At 33.6% G+C, this 16,088-nt stretch overlaps 1 protein-coding gene across 3 annotated transcripts in view; it reads left to right on the top strand.

Moving 5' to 3' along the window:
• Window positions 1-16,088, top strand: part of Nbea (neurobeachin) — a 536,577-nt gene that overhangs the window by 439,868 nt on the left and 80,621 nt on the right. For all 3 annotated transcript variants that reach the window (XM_070002976.1, XM_070002975.1, XM_070002977.1), the window contains one exon: window positions 13,540-13,680. In XM_070002976.1, coding sequence (XP_069859077.1) covers window positions 13,540-13,680 — 141 coding nt within the window. The remainder of the gene's footprint in view (window positions 1-13,539; window positions 13,681-16,088) is intronic.

Here is a 16,088-nt window from a genome sequence, read left to right as displayed (position 1 = left end):
GCCTCAAATTGGTTCAAACCAAAAGACATATATAAAGTTTTGTCTTTTCAGCAAAGTTTTAGTGTTCTGATAATACCACTAAAAACCTTATTTTACCATTGTTTGCTGCATTCCTTTACACTTACCTTTGGCTGAATAGCCTACAATAGCTTTCAACTTTCTCTTTCCTTCTGAAAAGGTCCATGTAGTTCTCATAGAATATAACAAATTAGTCTCAGAAAACACAGAAAATGTCTTCTATCTCACTGGTGTTGCTTAAGAGTAATAGGCAATGTATAAGCTTGGCATTTCTGTGTTTGGAGCTAGAGGTAAACTCAGAGAATCCTACCTGTCCAAGGACAGTGGTTTATAAGAAATAGGAAATTTGATTTCCTGTTTCCAAAGGAAAGGGAGCTATTCGATGGTCAATAAATAAACTTTCTATTATAAAGTGTCAAATAAAATATATCTGATTTTTTTCTTTATGATATATATGATTAAGCAACTAGCAAATGAATACACACCTGTTTATGAGTAGCTATTACACAAAAGAAGCTTTTCAAGGTAGCAAGAGATCTTTAGGTACAGTCCTAGCCCTCAAGAATATTATTGTTTAGGAGAAAACAATAGGCTGGAAATTTTGCTTACGGCATGTGTATCCTTATAATGTATGAATATTCAGTGGAGTCTGAGCTAAATTTACCATGAAACTAATGAAGCTTAATCCTTAGAATCCCTCAGTTTCCAAGGTTTTCCCCTAAACTTTGCCCTTAATTTTATGAACATAGTTATATGTTCATTTTCTTTAAGAACCCATTTCAGTCCATTACTGTCTGAAAAATACCTGACAAAATAATTAAGGAAGTGGTTTAATTTGGCTCATGATTCTAGTCTAGTTGCTTGGCAATGTCTCTTTAGGCTTGTGGTCGCATAATACATTTCAGGAGCACCTTGTGGTATCTGGGAAGCTAGTTGACCATCAACTAACTCCTTTTCATCTTGGGAACAGAAAACCAAATTTCCTTTGACCATGAGCTACTACACTTTGTGGGACCCCACATGGGTTCTAAAACAATGGAAATGATGGACTTCTTTATCCCTTTTCCAAGAGCATACCTCATCCCTGTTAAGCAACATCAATGAGATGGAAGACGTTTTCTGTCTTTCTGAAAAACAAGAGTTTTGTGGTTGTAGCATCCTTTTCAAGTATGTACTCCCTCAGTACTTTCTTTTTCCAGGTTTCATCACTATAGGCTAAGAAGTAACCCTTTAACACTTGAATCTTTGGAAGATATTTTGGGTCCAAAGTATACCAAAACTCCTCTCATATAAATTGCAGAAAACTAAGTCTCACATGACCTGAATTCACCCTTAGTGCAAAGGAAAAAGCTATCTCTTAGGTAAACATGGATGGCTTCATGGAAGAAGCAAGTAAGAGTTACACAATTCCATGAACTAATGAAATATATTTCCCATATCTGATCCAACCTCATAATTCCACTATTACATGTACATCTACACATTTCCCCAAAACATTCTAACAGTATGACAAATACTTGGTTTGCTTTTTAAAAGCAGCATCTAATATGTAACAAGAACATATTTTTAAAAAAGATTAACTTATTAATTTTATAGAATTTTGGAGAAATAAAGCATCACATGAGAAGCATAGTAAATAAAGAGTAATTTCTCGATGGAACATACTTTGCCTCATGCACTGATGGCAGGGACCGGATGATAATGTGAGCTTGAGCTGGCTTTCTTGCCTTTGCTAAGTTCACACTACAGCCAGGTCCATAGCACTCATTTCTCACGTAGGAAATTGAATCTTTGGAGTGTTTGTTCTTCTAACTTTGAATGGTTAACCCTGGAATTACCAAACTCTTTCTATTTTTCTTTCTTTGTACATATTTCTTTCTTTATATTTGAATTGAGAATTCAAAACCAGAGAGACTGTAAATGGACATGATGTAATGTGGAATTTGCTCAATTTTTTCTCTGTCCCATATTGTATAAATTAATGCAGGTTTTCTGGGCTCTCAGAACCTTAGTGTCCTCTTCTGTAAAATGAACATGATAATACATGCGTAACGGGTTTTGAAAGAAGTACACATACTAATGTAGATATAGCACTTAATGAGGTGCCTTAGCCACAGTGGTGTTCAGGGAATCGGAGCTACACAGCAAATTTTTATAAGCATCACTATCAGGAAAAACACAGTGAAGTCATATTTGATTCAATTGATTTAATTTAGTAAAGTCAAAAGCAATATCATTCAATAAACTATTTCAGGCAAGTAACTGTTTTACCATCTCCTTAAATTGTCAAATTATCAAAACACTGACATTTGACTAAATTTTTATTAGAACATAATATGTACATTTATTTAAACTGAAATGTTTTATATTTATAATATTTTACTCTTCTTCTATTTAGCATATATAATTTTCTTATGTTTTCTTTTATTGAACAATTGAAGATCACAGGAACAAGAAAGTTTTTACCAGTAAAATGTATTAGTTCTTCCATTTTATTTGATATCACAGGTTCAAGTTTTACTTATTATACATACAGGTGATAGGCTATATTTTTTTGACACAATCGACAGCAAATTAAGTAATTTAACACTGAGGTATAATTTCAGTACTAAGCAACAGTAGATGTAGAGCTTCTACCCCTCCCCCGCCACACCTTTATACAGATATTCCCTATGGAGATGAGCTGTTGGACTGAAATTCATCTTAAAACATGAGATGTGTTAGTATTTCATTTATTTACATAAACTCATGGAAACTTGACCCTTAAATTATAGTGGTTACATGAGTTTGACATGAAGTACAGGCTCTGCTTACTAAAGTGTAAATGGAATTTTCCTATTTACCAGTCATGCCCTCTGATAAATGAAATCATTCCATCACAAAACCAAGTCCTGCTAATATTGACAAGAGTATAAGATATCACACACACACACACACACACACACACAAACACACACACACACATATACACACACATTCATTGAGTGGAAAAATATATTTTGTTAACACAGGAGTTGTTTGACTGACAGATGATGATAAGCATAACCACTTTCCCAAATTATTATGCCACTTAAAAAAGGAAGTGATAATGCCTTAAGGCTTTGAAATGTGATAATGCAAATGAAGGCACTGAAGTGTGAAACTCTTCAGAGTCCACCCTTGATTCTGCCAAATGTCTATACACCATGGTAACTTAGGGAATATACAACTCAGAAATCAAGGATAAGTTTTTGGGGTTATTAATCTTTTTCACCACAAGTAATAATCTACAAAATTAATATAATTCTATTTACTTTATTATGTACTTTACCAGATGTTTTGTTTTCAATAACAAATATAAACTGTAGAAAAAAACTACAAAGTGTGTCAGTATTTGATTATGATGGTATAAAACTATTAAGCTATAAAAATATGAATGAGTAAATTTAACTATGTGATATTACTCTAAAAATTGATTGCTAAATTTGAAATATTTGTCTAAGTAAGTGTTAGCTGTCTCAATATGGAACCCACAGTATACTAAAAATTGTGTTTGTTAGGCTTGTCTATGTGACAGTGGTGAAGAAGTACTATTTTCAAGAAACGATATGAGAGGTAGTTTTTGTATACTGTTTTAAACTCATTGAGTAATCATTTATTTAAATTAATCATTTTATTCATTCATTCATTATTTTAATTCACAGATATTAATTGCCAAGCTACTCTGTGCTTGGCATTGGAGATAGAATGACAGTAAGAATAAGAAAATATCCTAAAAATTTAGTCCCTTTTAGTTTGCCCAGTGTCATGTATTTTCCCTTTATTTGAAAAAAAGAACCAAGGAAAGTGCAAACAAAAAGATTGCTTCCCAGAAACTATGGTAGCCAGCACAACTGAGGTGTATTTGTTACTCTCTCCACTTTTGATCGTTGGAGACATTCAATAGCATAGCATGGAGCTTTATGGGTTTACACAGACCTTCCAGACCAATCCAAGACTGTCTGCTTCTGCTAAAATATCCCTTTATCCTGTTTTCTCTTCCTTCTCATTGACCCACTTGTCCAACTCTTCCAAAAGAAGGAGGATGGGGATAGGAATACTCACTGTGGCTTGCCCTGCTGTGAAAATTTTAAGCTTTTAAAGAAGACTCTAGGCCAGGGTGCTGTGGCTGACACCTCTAATGTTAGCTGCACAGAAAACTGAGATGTGACTGTCTTAGTTTGAAGCCAACCTGGGCAGGAAAGTCTGTGAGATTCTTATCTCCAATTTACTAACTCCCCAAAAGCCAGAAGTAGAGATCTGGCTCAAGTGGTAGAATGCCTCTAATAAATAGGTCCCATGGTTTCCCTTATTTGCAATATCTAGTATATGTATGAGTCAAGCGGAAAAGGTCAGATAATGTGATGTCAGGAAAATGAACCCTTAGATATGTATTTTAATGTTTTTTTCTTTCATGCATGTGTTTCTAACGCATTTATAAGATTATCTCTTTGTTGCTTTGTATATCCCTCCCCCACAGTATAACCCCTGCTTTCACTATATTTGATGTCAGTATAACTTGTGGAGGAGATGGGGAAAAACCAGTTGTTTAAGGATACAGGTGGACCTGTTGCAACAATGAGAAGTACAAGTTGTCATGTCCAAAACGAGCTTTACAACATCGGTGGGGGGGGGGGGGAAGGGGAGGAAGGAGAAGGATTGGGATTGGGGGGGGGGAGGCTGGGAAGGGATGTGAAGGGTAAACCAAAGGAGGAGGGTGCAATGCTTGGTAAGAAATGTATGCATTATCCTGCCCATGTAATTGTAACCCCTCTGTACAGTATGTTCACAAATAAAATTAAATTAAATTTATAAAAAAAATACTCAAGTACAGTGCCAGGCCCTGAGTTCAAGACTCAGGGTCAGTATTTTAAAAAAAATTGCAATAGGAAGCAAAGTATGTGACTTTGTGTTCACAGAAGAATTCTTCTGAGGGAAGGCAAGGAGCTTGCCTCATTCACTTGTATTATACCAGCCATCTTTCTCACAGACCAAAATTTGCCTCCTTTTAATCCTTTCCAAAGGAAGTTGAATATTACATATTTAGAGCTGTTCAAAACTAATTTGTAGCCCTATCATTATCTTTCTCTAAAACCTTAGAAAATATCTAGAACATAGAAAAATTAACATAGTACTTGTTTATATTTATTTTTCAGTAAGATTCATAAAACTAATTTTCTTAGGAATACTCAGATAGTGATAACAGTATCGGCCAACATTTGTGTGTACTGGTTACATGCTAGTCATTATGCTAATAAATGCTTAAAACTTTTATTCCTACAACTCTATGATAAATTGCACTGGTTATATGAGCTGCAATTTATTTGTTACTTAGATAGGGCATACTAAAAACAACCACAATGTTAGTGACTAATTCATCTTGTAGGTGCCCTCCATCTTCCCTGGATGTTTTATACACAACTTTTAAAGAACCTGTTTACCATCTGACAGAGGACCAGTATGTCTGATATGAGTAGGAGCAGTAGAAGAAATTCACTGAGTGAGATACTCCACACTCCCACATCTCTTGGTCTTATGTGGGACTAACATACTGGAATGTGCTAATAGATTTTGCTAATCAAAATGCAACATTTTTTATAATATAGTCAATCATGTTATATATCCAATGAGGAAGCATAAAAAGATATATACTCTATTACCCAGCAAAAATTCTCAGGATACTTCCTTTTACTAATGCTTTGTTTCCTCATGTTCTAAGAAAACTAATATAGTAATGAAATTGCAAAGAGGAGATTTTAATTCACTTGAGTATACATTTGCACACAGTTTGGAAACACAAAATCGCTAAGAATTTTACATATTATCATCTGAAAACAATTCAAAACATAAGCAGCATAGAAAGGAATTAGTTTGAATTGAAAGATTTCATTTTATTTTTCAAACTCCACCTTAATGTTGAGTTTTTATGGTGAAAATGTTCAAGTACAAAGAAAAATACTCATAACAAGATTTTGTGATTATTGATACTCAAACATTTTTGTGTTGCTGAAATATTGTTAAAGTAAATTGAAGTTACCATTCTTTATTCCTAAGTGCTTCAGTTTGAAAAAGAACATTTTCCCTTATAACCAAAATATCAGGATATGCAAGAAAATTTACAATAATTCTCTTAACACTGTGTCCATAATCAGTGTTCTTTGGTATCTCCCCTGCATCCTTAAAAATGGAGTTGCTCAATGTAAGATTCAGTCAGTGACCACACAGTAAGTACATCTAATGATTCTTCTGTCCTTTGTGTCTATTAGGTTTGAATAGTTCCCCTTACCACCACCCACTCCTCCCCTCAATCTATTGGCTTGCTGAAGAGGTAGATCAATACCAGTCATCCTGTAGAATATTTCATCCTTTGGATTTATCTTTTTCTCCCTCCAATTTTGTCCTTTAGTTTGTTTTAACTGTTACCATTTTGACATATGTCATGAACTCAAATGCCAATGAAAATTGATAGTTAAGAATTTATATTAGAAAATACTTGATTTCTGTTGTTTACTAGCCAGAAGATAAAGCTACTGTCATCAGTTACACTTTATTACAGTTGGAATGTTCACATATGAAAGATACTTCTGGGTAATATAATTGGAAAAGCCATCTAGAATGCTATATGAGAGATAAACCAGATTCTTGAATGAACAAATGAGGTAGAAAGGAAAGACTATCATTTCCACTCTACAGAGGCAATAACTTATTCTTTCATATATTCTCCAAAAACATTTCTCTGAAGATTTAAACAAAAATGTATTACATATTTATTGTAAAAATTGTAGAGAAACTTTGTTAATATTACAGGATCAAGTTTATGGAACTAGTGTTGCTTCTATAAACTATTTTCCACAATCTACTTAAATTCACTTTCTAAACTCTAGCTCAGATGTGGTTTATCTCCCACTTAAAACAAGTAACTTTTACTGAATATGTCTTTTAATAATTTTTCTCCTAATTATGTTTCTATCTAATAACTTTTCATCAAATAGGACTACAAAGTCCTCTGATTAATATATGCAGCCTTATATATTTTCCTACTTCATTTCCTATATAGTATTTCAAGCACACTGTCTTCTGTCCCTTGAACTGAACATGTCATTCAGGCCCTCCCTAGAGACACATATTAGTTCTCCTCTGGATTGAATTGTTCTCTTACTCTAGAAGTTCACATCTGGCTGCCTCTTGTCTTCATACTTCATCTCAAAGGAACTTCAGGAACATCTTCCTTGTTTCCCAATCATTCCTCTTTTAATCATCAACAGATCACATGATTCTGAAATTTTCTTATTTACCTAAATGTTTATATTTAGATTTTTTTTGTCTCTGCCTCTACACTTATACACATTCACATTCTCATCAAATGCATACATACACATTTGAATACACATTTCATGAAAGCAAGGACCTTCTTTATTTAACTGTATTGTCTACAATATTTTCAAAACCATAGTAGGTACTCAATACTTATTGGATGAATTTACCCTGGATGTTATCTAATTAGTTTTTAATTAGCTGCATGATATATAGCTGTATAGGTATCTCACGTATATTAACAGTTCCTTATGCAATGGTGAACTATTTCCAGATTTTTATTTCATGTTATTTCAAGTAACACTATGTTCTCATAGTGCTCAGTATCTCTCCATATTATAAATACCTCAGAGTGGAATTACTATATCAGATCACATTTTCCTCCAGTTTGCCACCCAACAAAAATACTTATCAATAATTGAAAAGATCTCATTTTCCTACACCTGAAGCTATTCTGAAGATTTAAAACCACATAATTTTTACAGTCTAGTAAATAGAAATAATTTTTGTTTTACACTTTTACATTTGTGTGTATATATATACATATATAAACATATGTATGTGTATGTATATATATATATATATATATATATATATATATATATATATATATTTACTGCATGAAACAACATCAACTTAAACCCTGAGAAATCCAGGGTTGGGTCAGCTCAAGAAAACTGGGTCCAAGGTCTCACCAGTGTCTTAGGATGCTAAATCTCTGTTATTTTCTGCATTGGCTTCATTCTCAGATGGTGTGCCCTGAGGCTGCAATGATGCCTTTGTAACCACTAAAAAGAGTTTCTTTCCCAGATAGTTAATACCCAAGTTCCTTTGGATCAGCTTGGATAATAGCCCATTTCTGCACCAATCATAGAGGCTGGCCAAATTAATAGTATATGCTGATTGACTAGTCTGAATCACTTGTCCCTCCCTGGATGTCAAGTAGTGAGGTCAGCCTACCTACAACAGGTAGAGTGAGAATAAAGAAGTAATGGTTCAAAACTTAAGGCATAATTGGTGCCAATAGGAAAAAAGAGAAAATTCATATTATACTCTAGAAGCTGGCAATATATCCTCCTACATGTATTAGAATTTGGTATTTTCTATGTGCTACCTGTTCATATTTGTTCATTTATTTCCTGGGAGTGTTTCTTACTGATTTGTAAAACCTCATGTTTTAAAAGAAGCTTGTTCTTTTTCATATGCTATAAACACTTTTCTATTCGTTATTTATATGTTGATTTTTGGTTAAAATTCTGTCTAAAGTGCCCACATCCAAGTTTTATAGGATATTATATAATCTGACTAATCAGCCTTCTAAGCAATTCACCATTTATTGCTTATGTAAAGGGTCTAATACTACAATGAGTGCTGAGAATTCAGAGATGAATAAAAGATAAGACATTCTCTTTAAAGACTACTCTACTGGGGAGATAGACACAGAGACACAGAATAAGACATGGAAGGGGACGTGGGGGGGGGGGGTTATAAACTTACCTAACTATTACCAGATGGCTTCACAGATTGAAACCTGAATTGTTTCCAAAAGAATGAGTTGATGTTCCCTGGTCAGATAAGAAGAGAGGCAAAGAAATAATTTGAGCACACCAGTCTGTATGAATCATTTCTACATTGTCATAACAGAGGTTTTTCAGGCTGATGTCATGTAGTTCATGACTGAAAAGATAGAGAGAGAACAACAATATGTGAAGCCTACCTAAGGATTTTTCAAGCCCTCAATTGTTATTATAAAACTTAGGATATTTCAGAAGCTCTGATTATATTTAGAATACTGAAGCTGGGCACTGGTGGCTCATGCCTTTAATCCTAGCTACTCAGGAGACTGAGGTCTGAGGATCACAGTTCAAAGCCAGCCCAGGCAGGAAAGTCCGTGAGACTTTTATATCCAGTAAACCACTAGAAAACCAAAGTGACAGTGTGGCTCAAGCGGTAGAGCACTCACCTTGAGCTGAAGAGTGCAGAGACAGCGCCCAACAGAGTTCAAGCCCCACGACTGACCAAAAAAAATAAAATAAAATAAAATAATACTGAGACAATTAAAACATCTACGAAGCCAAACTGATAACTCACTGAGCTTCCAGCTTGCTTTCTGGAACAAAGTCGTAGCTGTTGCTGTAACATGGGTAACCACCAACTAGCTAGCAGTGTGATATGGATTTGACTGTTTCAGTGTTCTCATTTGTTACACAGGAACATGAGACTAGTAGTTCTATGAGAAATCTCCATTTGTAAGGCTTTCGGGTGCACAGAGAAGTATGAAAGCAGTTCTAGATAAAATAAATCACAGGAAAGGCCATATTTAGATACTAATGAAAATGCAGTCCAGTGGCATGGATCAGATATGGTTCAGATATGTTTCCTCATGATAAACAAGGTTCATAAGGAATATTTTGCTGGCCTCAAACAATTATACATGAAGTCAACAGCTTATACAAATATATAATACCGGTAGCATTCATAGCAGCAAGTAGTAAACTTTTCCATGCAAGTAGAAACCTATTACTGAGTGCTTCAACACTAACATTTTAAGGCTTTTATGATATATCAAAGCTCATTGCTGAGATTACTTTAATTGGATCTTTTATTTCTTTTTGAAAAACTTTTTTTGTTTTTCTTCCTATATTTTATTGAATAGATGATTTTTTTCCTTTTTAAACTTCAGTTGTTTAACTATCTTTACATATTGTGCAAAAGGGCATAAAAGGTTCTTAATGATGAAATTGATTGTTCTTCAGTCTATGAACACTTACTTTTTTATTTATTCAGATCAATTTAAGTCTGTGCTTAGATTTTTCTCTAGAAATCCTTCTAATGTCAGACACAATTCCATTAATTCAATAAATATTTTATTTATATAATTTTGTTGGTCATTTTCCTACTTTAATTTGTATGTACTTATTCTGAAAAAAGAATTTGATGTAATGTAGAAGGCTTTGTAAGATGAAAAAGATATTAATCAGGGCTAAAGGGATATGGAAAACAAGACAGAGAAAAAAATGTTATCACTTGCATACCAAAATGAATTTCACCAAATTTCACTGAAGTACTAATCTAAGACACTGGGTGTGGTGATATAGTTCTCTGCCCTCAGGAAGCAAAAGCAGGAGGATTGCAAGTTCTCTGCCAAAGCCATCCTTGGCTACATAGCAATATCCCCTCTCCAGAGAAGATCAATTAAACAGAATGACCAAATAGTGCAATCAGAGATCTCTTGGTCTTGTGCATTGTTGTAATGAAAACAAAATGAATATGGTTCATGTAAAAATAAGCAAATGAATGAATGAATAAAATATACAGAAGATAAACAAGTCCATTAATGATAACATTTGTCAAAGCACTTAGTATGTAAATCTATATAATAATCTTCCAAATCTATATAAGAATCTTCCAGGAGTTTTACTCCATTGTAATACATACCCAAACTGTTTTCAGGAAAACAAAGAAGAAAAAAGAAAGAAAAGAAAATAGTATTTATGCAAACTATGTAGACTTCATGGCAGATTTACAAATCAAAATTATTGTTTTACAGGTATAGAAATTATATCTTTTATTTTAGCATGATTTGCTCTTCTGATTTTCTATTATTTGTTATAGTGTTCCCTTGTAAAATAAAGCCTCACAAGAACAAAGCAGTAATTGATCTAACATCGTTTTAAACTTTCAGAGAAACTTTTTTTTATAGGGCAAGTATTAAAAAGCACATGGTGACTTTATATGCCCAGTGGGAACTATGATAAAAGTTGAGACAGCAGTTTAAATATATCCATTCTATTAATTATGGCCTTGCTTTTTCACCAGAGTTCTTATCTTATTCATCTGCCAAATTCAAAAGGTATTAACATTGCACTGTTTGTACAAATTTTTAAAGGATGGCAAACTTGCAGCTATATCAATAGGTAGGTAGGTAGATAATTGATGAGTAGATAAATTGTGGTATGATATGATATGTATTTGGATCTCATACACAGGTATAGTCTTATTTCCTAAATATTTTGAAGCTTTTGCCTTCAAATGATTTAAAATTTCTTAGCTAGTAGAAGTTTAATGATAGACAAATACCAAGCATAGGTGAAATTATTTTTATTTTTATTTTATAAAATTCATTTGTACCTGCATTAGACAAAAACCACAAAATTAGCTATAAGTCTTAAGGAGTTTCTAATGGAGCCATGCTCAGACTTTAATACTGTGCAGCTGATTCCTACAAAGCGTTATTCTGTAAGACACTATTAAAGTGACTTTAATGAAACTTGAGTAAGATGGAAAATGTAAATGTTTATTTTATCCCTTTTCCAGTAGTTGAGGAAAAGGCTGGAAAAGATTAGAGGAGAGACTCTGTTCCCCTTTTCAAGAATGTTTTGTGAGGGCTTAGATAACAAACAATATCAGATAAGAGCAATTCCCAGGGATTGGGCAGACATTTTATACAAATGAAAGATCTATTAGCATATTCAAGACAAAGTAGTATAACATTGTAAATGGTTTGAAAAATATACTTATTGAATTAGCTAAATCTGCACATCTAGAAAAGTATAAAATACGTTGGCAATTTTAAATGAAAAATTCATTTTAATTCAGTAATACACTCTCCAACCACTCTATATAATAGTAATTACCCTTTTACTAAAATGAATTGTTTGTTTAAATAATATTAAGATCTTATGTAATGTTTGACAAAAATGCTTTTCTTTTATTACAGCTAAGTAAAAAGACTTTGTAGGTAACTAGTGAAATATACCATAGAATAACACTTAAGCCTTTGGGTATTGAAAAAAAAATATTTAAGCCAAAGCTTTATACTTTTTACTTCGTTTTATAAAAATGAAGACAAAGTATTTTTAAATTTTTATAATATTAATGTTCTTATACACTAGAATGAAGCCTTTAAAAATAAGTAAGTAATTTTTAAAATCATGTTAGGATACAATTAATGAGCATACAAAAATGAGCATAATTTGCAAAGAATTTTAATATTCAGGCTAAGCACCTTTGCGAAGAAGAGTTTATTATGGAGATTATAATAGACTTTCAACCACTGATATCGTTGTATTATTTGAATTAGTCTCTTGGGACCAAAAGAAAAGGCACATAGCAATTTATAAATTGATCTTTATCTCTTGTGTAACATTATATGTCCCATGGAAACACTAATTTTCTACTACTTCTCTTGTTAAAATGAAGCCTTGGGGGAACTTCATTGTTAACTATTAATATTAAATTTTGAAATGAAGTAGTAAGATATAGCACTTAATACTTATCTTTTGTATTTCCTATAAAAACTTATTTTTACTGTTTGCAATTTAAAGCAAAATAGTTATAGCTGTTTCATGAGAGTGGACTCCATATACAAAAGTCAAAATCAAACAAAAACTTAAACTAAGGTTAAGGGTATTTTCTATTTGTAATATGAAAATATTGTATAGAACTTCTCAATAATTGGCTGTCTTAAGAAGTTTGAGACAGTGATTTGATAATTAACACATGCTTTATTGAAGGGAGATAATATAGTCAGCTACTTCACTGGTAGTATTATATCATAATGGGTAAAAGAATGGTCCTGAGAGGAGAAGGCTTAGTGCCATAGCAAATCACTTAAAAGGGAATGTGAATTTTCTTGATTAGTTCTTCTCTCTTTCCTTTGTACTTTAAGTAATAAAATGGATAGCAGTTGTGTCTGCAAAATAACAGAATGGGTTTGGCATTTCAATAGTGCTCAATATGGAGACATATTGTTTTTTTCTCCTGGCAATGTATTGGGAAGGCCATTTTCTATAATATGGTTGTCTACAATGTTGTGGTCATTGCTTTCCCTTGTTCTTCTTGAGTTTCTTGTACCCAAGGCTAAATCTTCATTAGGTGAAGTAAGTAGGCAGGAAAATATCATAATATTTACTTGGCCTTAACTGACTCAACTTTTGTAATCTAATTTACTAAAATTCTTAGTATAAGTCTATAAACTTTACACATGTGAATAGTCCTCTTGGCTAATTTTGTTTTAGCAAGCATAATGATTATTAATCAATATAAAAATCTAGTTCATAAAAATATAATATAAAAATGTACGCTCTATTGTTAAAATGAATTAGTAGTCACTTTCAGGAAAATGACAGTCTTAGAATATGTAATCTGAGCATATTAAATAAAATGATTCCTTTTATCTTTTTATAGCCAATTGGTGCTTTGAACCCCAAAAGAGCAGTGTTTTATGCAGAGCGTTATGAAACGTGGGAAGATGATCAAAGCCCACCCTACCATTACAATACACATTATTCAACATCAACATCAACCTTATCCTGGCTCGTTCGAATTGTGAGTATCTTCCTTGAATTATAATTTGTCTTTAGTAGTGTAGCTATTTTTCAATTTAAATTTTACTACAAAGGTGATGTAACAGTTACATAAGTAAGGTTTATTTATTTATTTTTTATTGTGAAAATACTGTACAGAGGGGTTACAATTACATGGGCAAGATAATGGTACATTTCTTATCAAGCATTGTAGCCTCCTCCTTTGTTTCCCCTTCCCATCCCTTCCCAGCCTCCCCCCACCCCCTACCTAATCCTCCCCCACACACACCAAAGTTGTAAAGTTCGTTTTCTACATGACAACTTGTACATCTCATTGTTGCAACAGGTCCACCTGTATCCCTATTTAAACGATTTGTTTTTCCCCTTCCCTTCCACAAATTATACCAACATCAAATACAGTGAAAGCAGGGGTTATACTGTGAGGGAGGGACATACAAAGCAACTAAGAAATAATCTTATAAATGCGTTAGAAACAAATGCATAAAAGAAAAAAAACATTTAAATACATATCTTAGGGTTCATTTTCCTAACATCACCTTATCTGACCTTTTCTGCTTGACTCATACATATACTAGATATTGCAAATAAGGGAAACCATGGGACCTATGTTTCTTTGGGCCTGGCTTACTTCACTTAATATAATTTTTTCCAAGTCTTTCCATTTCCTAACAAATGGGGCAATGTCATTCTTTCTGATGGAGGCATAGAATTCCATTGTTTATATATACCACATTTTCTTGATCCATTCATCTACTGAGGGGCATCTGGGTTGGTTCTATATCTTAGCTATAGTAAATAATGCTGCAATAAACATAGTTGTGCTGGTAGCTTTAGTGTGGTCTTGTTATAAGTAAGGTTTTAAACATTTTCTCCCACTTTCCTCCTGGAATCTCTTCCCGCCACACACAAGTTGTAAAGTTCATTTCCAATGCAGTTTCTAGTGAGTTGAATTGTTTCACTCTTTGTCTCACTATTTCTGCGATTCACCCTCCCTTCCCCAAATCAGATAAACTTATATATGAGATTCAGGGTACAGAAATCAAAAACAATGACAACAAGGAATAAACCAAAGGGAAAAAAAGAAAGAAGAAATAACTGAAACAGTACAACAGAAAACCTCATTTCCATTTCTTGGAGTTAATTTCAGTAAGCATCATTTTATATGGTCATATGCACCTACCTAGTAAGCCATTATGACCCTCTGCTAAGAATACCCTAGACATATTCTAGTTATTACAAATGAGAGAAACAATGCAGTCTATGTTTCTTTGGATCTGGTTCACTTAATACAATTTTTTTTCCAGGTCTTTCCATTTCCTTCCAAATGGAGCAATGGCATTCTTTCTGATGGTAGCGTAGAATTCCATTGTGTATATATACCACTTTTTCTTGATCCATTCATCTACTGAGGGGCTTGTGGGTTGGTTCCAAATCTTAACTATGAGAAATAATGCTGCAGTGAACATGGTTGTGATGGTAGCTGTACTGTGGCCTTATTTGTGGTCATTTAGGTAAATGCCCAGTAATGGGATTGCTAGGTCATAGGGAAGGTCTATGTTTATTCTTTTAAGGAACTTCCATACTGCTTTCCAGAGTGTTGAACAAGTTCACATTCCCACCAGCAGTGTAATAGCGTTCCCTTTTGACCACATCTCCACCAGCATTTGTTATCATCAGCTTTTTTTTTTATTGTGAAAATACTGTACAGAGGGGTTACAATTACATGGGTAAGATAATGAGCACATTTCTTATCAAGCATTGTAGCCTCCTCCTTTGTTTCCCCTTCCCATCCCTTTATATCCTCCCCCCCCCCAGTATCATTAGCTTTTTTGATAATGGCCATTCTAACTGGGGTGAGGTTGAATCTCAACGTTGTTTTATTTTGCATTTTTTTAATGGCCAGTGATGTTGAAGATTTTTTCATGTGTCTATTGGCCATTCTTATTTATTCCTCGGAGAAGTCTCACTTTAAGTCTTTAGCCCACTTATTCATAGGATTGTTGTTGTTTTTTGAGGTTTTGTTGGGGAAGAGGTGTAATTTTTTGAGCTCTAAGTATAATTTAGGTATGAGGCCTTGGCTGTCATATAGCTAGTAAAGATCTTCTCCCTGTCTGTTGGCTTTCTATTTATCTTGTTTGCTATGTCCTTTGCCATGCAGAAATTCTTCAATTTAATGCAATCCCATGTATCAATTTTTTTTAGATTTGTTGTGTTTCTGGATCTTTACTTAAGAAGTTTTTTTTTTTTTTTTTTTTTTTTGGGTCCGGTCATGGGGCCTGAACTCTGGGTCTGGGCGCTGTCCCTCAGCTCTTCAGCTCAAGGCTAGCACTCTACCACTTGAGCCACAGCGCCACTTCCGGTTTTTTTCTTTTTGCTTATGTGGTACTGAGGAATTGAACCCAGGGCCTT

The sequence above is a fragment of the Dipodomys merriami genome, unplaced genomic scaffold (genome assembly GCF_024711535.1).
Source record: "Dipodomys merriami isolate MVZ:Mamm:240054 unplaced genomic scaffold, mDipMer1.0.p SCAF_6, whole genome shotgun sequence".
NCBI classification, from domain to species: Eukaryota; Metazoa; Chordata; class Mammalia; order Rodentia; family Heteromyidae; genus Dipodomys; species Dipodomys merriami.
The sequence above is the reverse complement of the archived record's forward strand: the minus strand, read 5'-3'. Positions and strand labels throughout refer to the sequence as shown.